This window comes from Sarcophilus harrisii, chromosome 1, assembly GCF_902635505.1.
Source record: "Sarcophilus harrisii chromosome 1, mSarHar1.11, whole genome shotgun sequence".
NCBI lineage: Eukaryota > Metazoa > Chordata > Mammalia > Dasyuromorphia > Dasyuridae > Sarcophilus > Sarcophilus harrisii.
In genome coordinates this window covers 548,355,251-548,370,570 of record NC_045426.1, presented here as the reverse complement: position 1 = coordinate 548,370,570, position 15,320 = coordinate 548,355,251, and the positions used below count along the sequence as shown (strand labels likewise).

Below are 15,320 nucleotides of genomic sequence, written 5' to 3'. Positions count from 1 at the left end.
CATTAAAGGAGCATGTAGTTTAAATTAGAAATAAACTGGATTAGGGGATGAAGAGTGAAGAAGGAAAGTGGTGGAAATATTGCAGTAGAGAGGAAGTAGTCTTCTTCAAGAAGAAAAACTTTGAAATAACCCTAAGGTTATAAAATGGTATCCACCAATCTTCACTGTTATTTAATCCCAGAAGCCTTCAGATAGAGAGTCAACTCCCTCATGCCTTTCTAGATTTAAAATAAAAAGCTGATTGAAATTTTCTTTGATTGTAAGCTTAGGAAGCTTTAATCCTTGGTCATGTTATGAAATATTTTTAACTGAACAAACAGCAATGTGAAGGAAGAAATACATCACTGAGGATAAATTATTTGATTTAATTGAAATGGCACTTAAAAGTTAAAGGCTCCACAATACTCAACTCTTAACCTCCTGAAACAGTAAAGTTGCCTGAAAGTCAATGTGAACCTGATAATCATATTACCACTCTTCAGTTCCAGCCCTCTAGGGTTATGAAAAAAAAAAAAAAAAAAAAAAAAAAAACTGGCACTTCCAGGGAAAAGCATTATACAAACAAAGCTAAAGTAAAATCTTTCCTTCAGTCTGAAATAATGAATAACTCCACCCTATTCTGTTCATCAAGACATGACATCTTCCTACTATCAAGCTTTTTCAAGTCCTGATTATGTTTAAAATCATTATGTATACAATCAGCTAAACATTTTCTTCTATTCTAGACTGACAAGAAGAAACAATGTTTAAAAGCAGTTCTAAAAAAAAGTGTTACTAAATGACTGCTTCACATTGGATATTGATGATGAGTGTCCTGTATGCAATCAATGTAGTTTTGAAAAGTTATCAATTGAACTGCACTTTTTTTTTTAATTTAAACTAGGGGAGTTTATTAAAGAATTTTTGTATTGGAACCTTTTGTAAATCAACTTTTGTTTTCTCACTTAATTTCAGATTTTCTTGTGTAGGGGCTTTTAAATAGATGTTTATTCTTTCTCATTCAAGTGTGTATACATGTACACATGAATACACACATTTTCACACTTACATGAGGGCTTTATATAGGAAGACTAAAAGTTCATTCATTTACTGAATTAGTTTTTCTTGACATGGTCTTTAGACCATGGCCTACAGCCATTTTGAACCATGAAATAATTAAATGATGTTATCTAATTCACCTTCCAATTGTGATTAACCACTGTCTAAAGCAAGGTTTCACAAAAGGGAGACTTGTATCTATGCAATTCAAGAAAAACTCCATCTATCACTTTATCCATCTAGTGTTGGAAAGTATTAAAGAGATAAAGGAGAGGTGAGGGGAGAAAAATAATAAATGTAAGAAATATGGTCAAATGTCACTGAGTCCTTTGAAGAAGTTTGCTTATCTCTTATTATTTTCTCCCTGCCTATTTCCTCTAGTGTGAAAATTCATTTTTCATAGTCCAGGTTAATCTAAGCATATACTGTCTCATACTGTTTATCACTTGAAGTCAATAAAATTTAATCTTTTTGACTTGATTGATTCATAGCTAAACCATTCTCATTTACTCTCTTAACTTTTTTGACTAGTAATAAAGCTTTTTTAAAAAAGTTGATTTGGCACCAGAATCACATTTCAAAAAAGGGATGAAAGTTCAGATTTCTTATCTTTCTATAATTCTTTGCTAATCTATTTAGACAAAGTTAAAATCTTACTTGAAATTTTAAGGGCATTTCTTTACCTTTTCTAAATCATATTATCCTAAAACATTAGCATTAATACCTTAAAGGCATGTCCAAAATAAAAGATCTAAAGTGATTTGACAATATCATGGCTTCATACCATAGTCTTTCCAGGGCACTCCATTAATCAATCAAGAAATACCAACTAACTTTCCTTGTGTGGATTACATCCTAATCGATTCTTTTTGAAACATCACTCTATCCTATTAAGGTTTTTGAGTTGGAAGTGTTCAAGTGACATACATACAAATCAAGCAGTTTCCAGTCAAACTACAGGTAAATATAACAACTTGAAAAATATGTAATCTTAAAAAAAAAAATGGAGATTTTACAGATTTGTTGGCTAAGAAGCTGAGAAATGAAAAAAGTTGAAAAATTAAAAAAAATTTTTAAAAGTTTGTTTTTAAACTTTTAATTCTTAAGCAAAAGGATTTAGCCTTATTTCTCAATCAACAATTGAGATGATATTATGTATAGGCTGTTTCTACATAGATACAACCCAGTGGTTAGTCACAGCCCTGGCAATCAACTTTGGAAAGGAGTCTGGCATTGTTCAACATTAATCCCTCCAGTCAGTTAAGGAATACAGTTTCCAAATACACATGCCCAATCCTTGCTTATAAGACTTATGGGCAGAATAAGAGAGCCACATGCTGGAAAAAAGGTGTGATAACATCTTTTGAAATTTAGAAACATGAAAAACTATCCAAATGGTAAGTGAAATTCTAGATAGAACAGCATTAGGTTAAATAAAGTACAATTACATCTTTCAGGTTTTTCTCATCTACATAAAGTATTTTTCTCTCCAAAACTGTCCACAACACTGTTATTCTCTTCATTTTGCTACCAAGCAAAGTTGATTAGTTATACTTTATGTTTTTTTCTTTATCCGAACTCACAAAACATATTAAAAACGACAAGCAGAAGAGTCAATAAGGGGAGAAAGGATAAAGGGAAGAGGAAGGCAGCAGAGGAAAAAAATGGGGACAGAATAGAAGGGAAAAGTGCAGAGAAGAAGGAAAAAAACCCATAAACCAAACATCAAAATGTAGTTCTCCAGAAACAAAAGTTTATATTTAGCAAAATATGAAGTTTCTAGAAAGTGATCTTGGTACTGCATAGAAATTATAATGCGGCCGAAAGTTTAAAAAAAAGTACCAGTGTTTTTATAAATTACTGACTTCACAAAATGCACATAGGAATATGCAATTTCACTATTCACTTTTAAATATTAAAATTGATCTAAAAAATTAAAATCATATTTATGCCTAAGTTAAAGAAACTAAAGTCAATAAGAATCCCTAGGATCTTTGTATAAGATGAAGTCCAGACAAGTTGCATAGGACTACAAGATCAGTTAATATAACCCAGAGTAATAACAAATTACTTGACTCCAGTGGTTCTGTTCTTTCGACCACACCACATTAACTGATTTACATAGTTACATTTTTCCATTGACATGTTTTTAACAGAAAAGAGAGTCTATCAAGTCCAACTTAAAAAACTTTTTTGGAAGTTATATCAATGATGAAGACTTTATCCATACAACATAAAACCACAGTAATAAAAATAGAAAATTAAAAATAAAACAACAGTTTTCAAATTTTTAAATAATGTAATTATTTTAAATTGGCAAAGCTGTCTAGATGAGTGGCATAGAAAAAAAAGGAAATCAAAATTCAAGCAATACCAGATTTAATGTATATAGATCTCAGTATATCCAAATCATGCCAGTTATGTGCCCGTGGCCATTCTCCTTTATGATTAAAAAGTAACTTATTTATCAAAGTCTGTCTCAGATTTCACCCTGAATACTTTGTCTTTAACCACAAAGTTGTTTTTTTTTTTTTCTGCTCCATATTCAACTGAGGATTCCAACAAAACCCTCCCATTGCAACTAATCAAAAAAAGGTTGTTTTGAATGTGAAAGCTCTAATTTCAGGTCTTGGGCCTAAAATACTAGATTTGTTTCCAGACATAATATTTATTGTTAGTTTTTTTTTTTTAAAGCAGGCCACAGTAATATATCTTTTGTTCACTTTTCAGGGAATTTCAAATACTATCTCCACACAATTTGAAATTTTATATACATCTATTTTTCAGAAAGTTTTGTTTTAAGAGACATCTGACACACAGATCTTATAAATTACAAGTGTAAAAGAGTATCAAGTGTGAAACAGTCTTGTTTCTACAACACTATATCAATATGAAAGTACAGATTATTTTAATGTTATTCCCTTTTCTAGTAGGTTTCAACAGCCAAGATTTGTTTTTGTGGCTTCACCTTCTTGACACTTCCTTGTTGTGTCTGATGAAATAGCTTGACTTCGAACTTGTGCCCTTGGTTCTTTTCTAAACAATTTCTGGCCTACTTTTGGAAACAACCTTCCACTAATAAATATCCATCTCCTTCGTGTTCCTGACCTCCTTAGATAAGTAATTATACTTAAGATTCTTTTTATCCTTCCACCAAAATAATTAAAGGGAGAGTCTTGGGAGAACAATGTAACCAAACACTGAAGATATAAGTTTCCTCTACTTTAAGGGAGATCAGAAAAGAGTTTTGTCCTGACATTGTTGTAAAAATGTTTCCTTTCTAGGTGTCCTGTTACTGGTGTGAGGATTACTACATCTCTGCTCAGGATAATTATGGTCACTTTCCTTTCCCCAAGAAGCCTCTCAATCCCTCGGATGTGGCCTGCCCCCACCCCCGAATTGGAAACACCTAGAAAACAATTTCAGCGGCGAAAATACATTTTAAAAACAAAAACACGGAAGTGGCGGGATTCCGGGCCAGAGGGCGATCGGCCCCCAGGCCAGTTACCTTTGTAGTGGACCCGCAGGTTGTTCTGCGAGAGGCCGATGTAGCTGAACTTGTCCTTCGGGCTCCACGACCGAGGCAGCGGCGTCTCCTGCTCGTCCACCGCCGGATACAGACGCTTGAGCCGCCGCTGAAGCTCCTTCTCCTGCTCGTTCAGGGCCGGGTCCCCGTGGGGGAAGGGAGCCGGGGCGCTGCTCCCTGCGGCCGCTGGCGTGGCCCCTCCGGTCGAGCTGGCAGCCGCCGAGATACCGGGGGTCGGGGAGGCTGCGGCCGTGGCCGGAGGCGGGGGAGGCGGCGGGGGAGGCGGCGGCGGAGCCGCGGTAGCCGGGGGTGGCGGCGGAGGCGGCGGGTGCAGGAGCAGAGCGGCCGCCCCGGCCCCCACCCCGACGCCAACGCTACCGCCGCCGCCACCGCTCCCTGCTCCCCCAACCGGGGGCACGGCGGCGGGGCCGGCCGGAGAGGAGCCGGCACTAACGGGGGTGGGGGCCGGCAGGACGACCCCAGGGGCCGGAGCCACTGCCGCGGCTGCCACGGCCGGCAGCTGCTGCTGCTGTTGTTGATGATGCTGCTGCTGCTGCTGCTGCTGCCCGGACATCCCGATCCCGGCCGAGACTCACACCCCCGCCTCCTCTTCCTTCTCTTCTTCTTTTTCTCCTTCTTCCTCCTTTGCTCCCCAGGGGCGCTGCCGGCACTGGCCCAGTCCGTCTGTCCGTCCGCCCGCCCCCAACCCCCCTCTCCCCGGAAGCAGGCGGCAGGGCCCGCGCGCCGAGGGGTGAGCGCGGCGGTTGGGGGGCTTTTTGGGGGGAGGGGAAACCGGAGAGACTGGGCTAAAGCTGGGAATGGGGGAGTGTGGAGGGAGGCGGGGGGGGAGGTTGAGAGAAAGAACGTTGGCTCAAGCTCAGCGGTCGCGCGAGGCACGGGGACTGCCTAGGCGATGGAGGGAGACAGAGGGCGGGGGGTGGGGGGAGCGTGCGAGAGAAGAGGCGGAGGAGGTCGCTGCTGCCGCCGCTGCTGCTGCTGCTGCTGCTGCTCCCTCTCCAGCCGCCGCCGCTCTTGCTGCTGCTGCTGCTGCTGCTGCTACTACTGCAGCAGATGCCGCTGATGATACCGCCGCCGCCGCTGCTGCTGCTGCTGCCGCCGCCGCCGCCGCCGCCGCCAATGCCGCTGTTTCCCTGCGGCGGAGCCCGGCGCAAGACGTAGCGCGCAGGCGGCGCTAAACGAGGGAGGGGAGAAGGGGGAGGGGAGGGATAAGCGAGCGGAAAGGAGAGAAGGAGTAACTAGGAGCAGGGTGAAATGAAAGGGGGGAGGAAATGAAGGGAGAGAGAGCACAGTAATTCGGCCAAAGAGCGCGAGATCCCAGCGAACGCGACAAACCAGGTCCTGGGAGGGAGGGAGAAGCGGGGAGGGCGGGCGTGTTGGGACGCCGCCACTGCAGGAGGCGCTGTGGTCAGAGTGGGCTAGAGGGGAGGGGGAGGAGGAAGGAGAGGTGTCTCGCAGCTAGAGCGCGCACGCGCGGGCCCCATCAGCTGGGCTTCTCCCGGGGATGCCGCGGGGACTCGCCACCTCCGTGATCCCCAAGTCCCCTTCCCCCCGGGAAGGCTCGGTCCCTCGGAGAGCCCTCCTGCACCACCACTCCCACACCCACCTGCTTTCCAGCATCCCTCTAGTCCTGCCTCCCTCCCACCCACCCTCCATGCGCCGCGCGCTCATCCCACCCCCACCCCCACCCCCCTTCCTACTTTTACTTCTTTTTGTTATTGTCGCCCCTCCTCCCTCCCCAAACGGCAGCCGCCGCTGCGGCCTCTCGCTTAGGCAAGAGTAATCGAGTACTGGTGTCCGGGCATCATCTCTTTTTTTCCCTCCCCCACCCCCAGTTCTGTCACCACTGAGCACCCACGTTGCTCCCCAGCCGGGAGCTTGAAAAGTGGTATCAGCTCAAGATACCGGGAAACCTAGTCCATCTCCTCTGTTCCCCTCTCCTTCCTCCTTTCTGTCTACTTAAACTTGTTCAAGATTGTAAATATAATGAATAGTTTCAAAAGTTTAAAAAGTAATCCTAAATTTGCAATTAACAAACGCATTAAGAATTCTTATAATGCACAGAGGAAAAAAAAAGTTTTTCACTGGGCTTTGCTTAAAGCTTGCTCCACACAGTCTTCCTCACCTCTAAAATGAATGAATTACTCTAGATTACATTCAAAGTTCCTTTCAACACAAATTTTGTGCTGCCCCTCAACCCTCTATGTCCCTTTAACACAAATTTTGTGCTGCCCCTCAACCCTCTATGTCCCTTTAACACAAATTTTGTGCTGCCCCATAACCCTCTATGTCCCTTTAACACAAATTTTGTGCTGCCCCTCAACCCTCTATGTCCCTTTAACACAAATTTTGTGCTGCCCCATAACCCTCTATGTCCCTTTAACACAAATTTTGTGCTGCCCCTCAACCCTCTATGTCCCTTTAACACAAATTTTGTGCTGCCCCTCAACCCTCTATGTCCCTTTAACACAAATTTTGTGCTGCCCCTCAACCCTCTATGTCCCTTTAACACAAATTTTGTGCTGCCCCTCAACCCTCTATGTCCCTTTAACACAAATTTTGTGCTGCCCCTCAACCCTCTATGTCCCTTTAACACAAATTTTGTGCTGCCCCTCAACCCTCTATGTCCCTTTAACACAAATTTTGTGCTGCCCCATAACCCTCTATGTCCCTTTAACACAAATTTTGTGCTGCCCCTCAACCCTCTATGTCCCTTTAACACAAATTTTGTGCTGCCCTCAACCTCTATGTCCCTTTAACACAAATTTTGTGCTGCCCCATAACCCTCTATGTCCCTTTAACACAAATTTTGTGCTGCCCCTCAACCCTCTATGTCCCTTTAACACAAATTTTGTGCTGCCCCTCAACCCTCTATGTCCCTTTAACACAAATTTTGTGCTGCCCCCTCAACCCTCTATGTCCCTTTAACACAAATTTTGTGCTGCCCCATAACCCTCTATGTCCCTTTAACACAAATTTTGTGCTGCCTCTCAACCCTCTATGTCCCTTTAACACAAATTTTGTGCTGCCCCATAACCCTCTATGTCCCTTTAACACAAATTTTGTGCTGCCCCTCAACCCTCTATGTCCCTTTTACTCAATCTTTCTTATCTGTAAAATGAGTTGCATTAGAGGACATCCAAAGTACCTTTCAACGTTAAAATTTTATGATGCTCCTCTCCCAGTACAAATAAACTTGACATTTTTCACACTACGATTGTTTTAATATAAAAAAGGCAACCTGCCTTAGTGCAGTCAAAGTCCTGAGTTCAAGTACAATCCCAGTGCGTGTAGTTAATTCATGTTCTGTCTTTGACATTTACTCTCTTATTAAACCCTAGCAAATGTTTTGTGATTCTTGGGTCTCAGTTTCCTCACTTGTAAAATGAGGGGGTTGGACTACATGGCCTTTGAGGTCCCTTCCAGTTCTATGACCTCAAAAGACAACTAATCTTCTAGGGTCCCAGGCAACTCTCCAAAGCCTTAAATTGCTGATTTGCATGTGTACAAAGAGAATGTAGAAGGGGAATTCCCCTTATGGAAACAATCTCAGATCAGGATCAAAATCAACCATAAAACTATTAAGTAGAAACTTTCCTCGTTCAAACAATTAACAAAATTTTATTTTTTAAAAGTAGAGATTCCTATGTGAATTGATTTTATGGGAATGTATAGGTAAATTATATTAAAGGAATGTTAAATTAGCAATCCTAAAGATTGAAATGTTTTCTACAAAGAGGAATTTGTATGAGTGCAGGTTTATAAAAATACGCTTTTGGAAGAGCCTTTCTTCCTGAGACATCAAAGCACTTTATAGACTCTTTTCCTTATAGCATCTCCCTTTGTCAAAAATGTGATCATTTTGTAAATGAATAAAGCTGAAGTGGAATGCTTTGTTCAAATTAAAAACAAGTCCACACAGTTAGGAACAAGATTCAAATTTTATGACTTCCAATCTAGTACTTGATTTATTAAGTTAGTGCATCTCACCAGTGGTATAATTGGACTTTAGGTTGTCTAGTAGTCTGAGTTTTCAGCATTCTTGTTCCAAGTATTATTTTGTTTTCCTTTAAAATCTAAATTTTTATAAGTAGATCCTAAAATAAACACTAAATATTAGATTTGCTTTTAAAATGTTTTACTTAACATTTGTTTAGTCAAATAAGCTTTTAACATTTTGGAAAATAATTAATCTTTTTCCACCTCTAGGGCAACAGAGGAGTGTATTGGTTTAATTACAGGTCCTGGATTTCTGCCCAGAACTAATAACTGTATGGTAAAGTTTATTTTAAAACACTGTATAATTCAATAAGATTGCTATTAAGAATCTACATACCTAAATTGTATTATAATAAAATATCAAATCTCAATCTGGTTAATTTGAGGTTTGTATTGTTTAGTTCTTACATTTTCATTGTATAGGGTAAAAATGAAAAATTTGGAAGTAGCAGATCAATCTTACATTTTGCAAAATAGGAGAGGAAAGCCACATATCTGGTGTATATCTCGGATTTTTGGAAAATATATTTTTAAAGGTTTCAGAGCAAAAATAAATAGGCTCCCATGGACTCTCTCTCTATTGAGAAATTCTGTCTGGAAAAGAACAGAAAGCTCTTAAGGATAAGAAATTCAATGAAGAGAAAAGGGGCAGATTGTTTAAAGAAATCAATATGGATACATAAGCATTGTAATACTACTATTAAAGTCCTGACAATGGTCTTAAATTTATTGTAGTAGTTGTTTTAAAATAATTTTTAAATATCTTTTGTTTTTACATTGTTTAGAGTTTTTGTTATATTCCTCTTGTTTTTTTTCTCCCAGGAAGGCATTCTTTATAACCACAATTCCAGAGAACTCACAATGAAATACGCTATCTACCTTCTAATAAATAGATGATAGACTCAGAGTACTGAGATTTTTTTTTTTTTTTGACATGGCCAGGGAATTAGTTTTGCTTGAATAAATTTTTTTGTAATCAGATTATAGAAAAGGGGTGAAGGTGAAAAGGAAAGAAAATAATTTTTTTATTTAAAAATAATTTTTAAAAATGAAAGGAGGTGCAGCATGATAATTGTGGAAATATGTATAGAAGAATTGCACATGTTTAACATATATGGGATTACTTGCTATCTAGGGGAGGAGGTGGAAAGGGAGGACAAAAATTTTGGAACACAAGATTTTGCAAGGGTGAATGTTGAAAATTATCTGTGCATATGTTTTGAAAATAAAAACCTTTAATAAAAAAATGAAAGGAGGAATGGGGGAGAGAAAATCAGCAAAATTAATTAACACATCAAAAAAATCTGACTTTATATGCAGTGTTCTATGTAAAGGTGTCTTCTCATCTTTTCTTTGGACTCAAACTTGTACTCCATACTTGATCCATATTCAGTTTTGATTGTTTTGTGGTAGTTATAGCCATTTACATTGTTATAGTAATTATGTATGATGTTTTCCTGGTTATTCTTATTTCACTTTGCATCAGTGCATGTTTTTCCATGTTTCTGTTTTTATCATGTAATATTGCATTACATTTATGTACCACAATCTGTCTAGCCATTCCCTATCATTGGATCATCTACTTTGTTCCCAGTCTTTTAGTATCACAAAAAGAACTGCTCTAAATATTAAGAGATATATAGAAATTTTCCTTTGGTTAATGGCTTCTCTCAACCTTAAATTTTAACAGACAAAAAGCAAGAGTAGGTAAAAAAGGGATAAATTTTCATGTGTGCCACAGTCCTTAAAATAAATAAAAGTGTTAAATACATGAAAGCCCAAAATGAGCTGAGGTTATGAAGGAAAATTAAGGATAATAAGAAGGGATTTTTTTTTTAAGCTATCTTGAAGAACAGAGGAAGATCAAAGAAGAGATGATCTCTTCTTGGGCAGATCAGACAATGACAATGGAAATTGGAGAACAGGAAGAACTCTTATTTTGCTTCTGATTTCTGCTGAGGACGATGACCTTTGGAACTGAAAGGACAGAACAAAAATGGCTAATAGACCTATCACCTCTGGCCCAGAATATCACAGAATACTCTGGACTCACATTTCAACCAGGTTTGATCTTAAAGATTTACCCTTTGAAGGGTTAATTTCTCTCTCTGGTTGGTCATCCCCATTAGTAATTACTCCAGGAAAATCTTTATTATTTCTTTCTATCCAAATATATGTACCCATAGAGATACAAATGTGTGTGTATTTATTAATACAAACTAGGTATTTTATGTGTGTGTGTATGTATCCAACAAATATCTATTTCTTTATCTGCAAAATAAGGGGGCAAGATTACATGAGCTCTGAAGTACCTCTCAATTCTAAATCTATGATCTTCTGAACCTTCTCAGGCTGTATGGACATACACATGCCTGCTTTTGCCAAATGTCTCTACTGGATTCTATAACCCCAACTGCTACCATAGTATCATAGAATTAGAATTTGATGGATCAAAAGGAACTTAGAGGTCATTATTCAGGAATTTTTAAACTTTTTGCACTTTCTTCTCCCCTTCCCCTTGGCCTGCGTTTATAGGTATATAAAAAAGATATACAAACCAAAAATTTGCTGATAATAAATCATATTTCACAATTCCTATACTCAGTTACAAGACTCCATATAGATTCACAAACCACAGTTTAAGAAATTGGGGATCCAACCCTTTTGTTTTTCAAATGAACTAACAATAAGTGTTTAAGCTGGGACTTAAATCCAAATTCTCCGATTTTAAATTCAGCAATTGTGTAGTGGACTACACTTTGGCTTCCTTCATCTCTGTTATCTTCCCTCTCAGGCTACATACAAGCAAATATGTTGTGTTTCTACAAATAAGCTAAAATCAGCTGCCTCTGAGGAAAAGCAGGGGAGAATTTCTTTACACTCCTAACCAGGTCTCTGGAAGTGAAATACAAGCAGAGAAGCAAAAAGGTCCCCAAAATGCTGTTAACTCAATTTCATAGAGCATGCAAAAGGATGCTTCCTTCAATACAATTTGTCCTCATGAGTCCCTTCTACCCAATTATCATCAAGGCAACCCCAGTGGAAGAAGTTGTCTATATCCTCTAAATAAGGTATCAGTGGGCATGTCCACATTCCACAGGGAGATCCTGAAAGTTCATGCCCTGTAACTGCAAGCCAACTAGAGAACTCATCAAATTGATCAAGAGTTCCCTAAATCAGATGCCATTACAGAAAGTTGAAGCCCAAAGTAAATAGGAAGATTATAATTTTTTAAAAGTAGTAAACAGATCTTGGTGAGTTCATCACCACATTCACCAAACTCCAGAACAGGGTCCAAAAAGAAGTCAGATGTGAATGCTGAGGGGTTTTCAGTGATCTTTGAAAAATTTTAGAGAATTTGGGAGAGATGTGGTAGACCTGGAGAAAGGCAAATGTTTTCTTGATTTTGAAAATAAAGGAGACAATAAAATCTAAATAGAATAGACCAGCAATTGTAACTTCAATTACATGATTCTTGTTCATTCATGTCCAACTCTTCATGTCCCCATGAACCATATTATCCTTGGGGTTTTCTTAACACAAAGGCATTGGGTGGTTTGCCATTTCCTTCTCCAGGAGAAAGTTGAACACAGATTAAGAGATTTGCCCAGTGACATACAGCTGATAAATGTCTAAGGCTGAATTTGAACTCTAATCTTCCTGTTTCCAGGTCCAGCACTCCATCCATTGAGTCATCATATTCTGAAAGGGATGCTTAATGAACATATAGAAGAAATAGTAGTGATCATCATAGTTTCATGAAAAACTAGTCCTTCCGGACTAACTTGATGTTGTTTGATAGGGCTACTAGATTCATTAAGTCATAGAAATGCTGTAGATTTAGTTTATTTCTATCTCAGCAAAGAATTTCATAAAGTTTCTCAAGCTACTCTTGTAAGCAAACTACAAAGATGTAGTCTAGGTGATAAAATGATTAGATGGATTTGGGACAGATCAAATGGATAGTAATAGTCATTAATGATTTGATGTCAACTTGGAAAGAGTCTTCTAGTGAAGTGCCCTAAGGAAATTAATTGTGCTCACTCTTATTTAATTTAACATTCTAATCAAAGATTTAGATTGGGTAGATACAGTATGCATATCAAATTTTAATGATACAAAGATAGAAGGATAGATTAACAAGTTGGATGATGGAATCAGCATCAAAAAAAGACTTCCACAAATTATAAGTAGGACTAGATTTAATAAAGGATAAGGACTGTGATTTAATAGTTATAAGAAACTCCTAGATGAAAAGATACCCTCTTCCAATACAAATCAGAATCCTTTTGGCAACTTAAAGTTAGTCTTAGTGGAACTAGAACTCAGGTTTTCCTGTACCTGAGGTTAGACTAATGATTATACTACATTGCCTCTCAAAGTGAATACATCGAATTTTAATAGCCAGAGTTGTAAAAGTTTTACACTTTCTCCTCCCCAAGCATAAGTTTGGAGAACTATACTTGGATGGCAGTTTATCTGACAAAGATATAGGAACCTTAGTGAACTTCAATTTCATTGAGTCAATAGTGGGCAATGGCCAAAAAAAAAAAAAAAAAAAGTTAATATGATCTTAAACTCTCTTAAGAAAGGTCTTACATGTGAAAATAAAAGCATTAATTTTATTAAACATTTAAAGTAAAAATATTATATTTAAATATTTACATTTTAATTTAAATATTAAAAATTAAAATGAAATATTATTTTTAATTTTTTAAAAAAGATTAGGTGTCCAGGAATAAGGAGATGGTAGTTTTGTTGTAATCTCCCATGGCAGGACCCTATCTTGACTATTACATTTAGTTTTGAGCATGACATTTTAGAAGACATATGATAAATCAGAAATCATTCAGATTCAGGGAGCAGGATGTCAAAAGGTTTTGAGATCATATAATAGATCATGGATTAGTTGGGAATAACTTGAGATTTTTAAACTAGTGAAAACTTAAGGTAAATATATAGCAATTTTCAAACTTTTGAAGGATTGTTATGTTAAAGAGAGTTTAAACTTGTTCTGCTTGGCCTTAGAGGGCAAAACTAAGAGCACTATATATAAACTTATCAAATTCCATTGAAGCTGCTTTGGGAGTTAAAAGTTTTCATGAGAGACAGTCTGGCCAGTGATACTAAATACAGTGGGTCTTAATTATTACAAGGTCAGTTTTCATACAAGGAAGGACATAATATCTAACTTGAGATACCCCTGGCCATGGAAGTAGTAATCCTAGGGAGGGAATCCTAGACATGATGACTTTCAGGCCAGAGCAAGAGGAGGAAGGTGAATACATGATGATCCTATGACAGGTTACCTTCTGGATTTGGCACAATAAGGAACCCCCAAGCTCTTGCTACTTTGCTTTCTTTGGTGGATGGTTGACTGATCCTTTATTACTTTTTGCACTAGTCTCACTTGATGCCCTAAGAAAGGCTCATGTGTTTTATAAGAAGAAGTGAGTTTGTATACAGATGTAGCTGAGTGATTTCTTAAGAAAATACTGGGGTTTGGACAGCAAAACCAGTTTAGAAGTATTCAGCATGACAAAATCCAAAAGAACTGGAGGTGGAAGCATATTAGGCAAAAGAATAAGTGTGTCAAGAAGAAAGATAAAATCTTGTCAGAAATAAGCCTTTTATCTCAAAAAACTCTAGAGGGTTATTTTAGGGGGGGAGGGGAGAGGTGGAGAGAAGATGGAGAAGAAAATTGCCAACAAGTTACAGAAAGTCAAATTTAGGTGTAAAGATAAGATTGTTGCCTAGGTTAGTTGTGTCTAAATTTAAATCTTGGGGTTTTCTTGACAAGGGTAAGAGAATGGTTTTCCATTTCTTTCTGAAGTATGTATATCATGGTTCATAGTTTGAAAGAATTCAAAGAGATTCTCTTGCAATCACAAAAGAATTTACTAACACCATAGCTGATAGATTAGTCTCTAATAGTCTACCAACTATAGGAAGTTTGGAAGTTTTTCTATACTGAAATTTGGGACTTAGCTAGTGGATTAATAGCTTGTATTGGAATAAGGAGACAGATGTCTTTTAATAAGGTATTGTCAATTAGACAGGATGGGGATAAATAAGGAGGAACAGATAAGAGGTTTTATTGCTCCATATTCCTCAAGTTGACATGCAGTTTTGAGTAGACTCTCAGCTCTGATCTATCACTCCTCCAACCCTTTTTATAGATGAGGAAAATGAGGCAAACATGAGTTAATTGACTTGCCTGGGATCAATGTCTGAGGCCAGATTTGGACTCAAGAAAAAAAGTTTATCTGATTCCAGGTCCAGCTTTCTATTCACTGTGCCAATCTATCTAGGTGCCCCAATGTAAAGAATATCTTCCACAATTAGAACCATCCAAAAATGAAATGGGTGCCTCAGGAGGTGATGGACTCCTTATTACTTCAAAGACTGAGTGACCACTTGTTAGATAGCTTGTGAAGACTTTTCTTATTCAGATATAAATTGCACAAAATGCCTTTGAAGTCCTTTTTAATACTAATAGTTGGCAATAAATTTTTATGAAGTCAGTAAAAGTTTTTTTAATGTTAAAAGAAATAATAAGTTGGGGGCAGCTAGATGGTACAGTAGGTAGAGTAAGGGCCCTGGAATCAGTAGGATCTGGGTTCAAATCTAGCCTCAGACACTTACCACTTCCTACCATGTGACTCTGGGCAAGTCATTTAATTCCAATTGCCTTACCAAAAAAAATAAGTTAATGTCAAAGTGCTAAGCAAATATAAGA

The 15,320-nt window shown here is 38.3% G+C and overlaps 1 protein-coding gene and 1 long non-coding RNA gene across 3 annotated transcripts in view; one reads left to right on the top strand and one right to left on the bottom strand.

Annotated features, from left to right (window-relative positions):
• The window catches only part of RANBP9 (RAN binding protein 9), a 98,191-nt gene extending 92,924 nt beyond the window's left edge, over positions 1 to 5,267 (bottom strand). For both annotated transcript variants that reach the window (XM_023496330.2, XM_031946832.1), the window contains exon 1: positions 4,547 to 5,267. In XM_023496330.2, coding sequence (XP_023352098.2) covers positions 4,547 to 5,138 — 592 coding nt within the window. In that variant the 5' untranslated portion in view covers positions 5,139 to 5,267. The remainder of the gene's footprint in view (positions 1 to 4,546) is intronic.
• Positions 5,268 to 5,809: 542 nt separating this feature from the next.
• Positions 5,810 to 10,804, top strand: LOC116420639. Its single transcript, XR_004231018.1, has 3 exons — positions 5,810 to 5,920; positions 8,792 to 8,858; positions 10,422 to 10,804. It is a non-coding gene; the product is annotated as an uncharacterized LOC116420639 (long non-coding RNA).
• Positions 10,805 to 15,320: the final 4,516 nt, after the last annotated feature.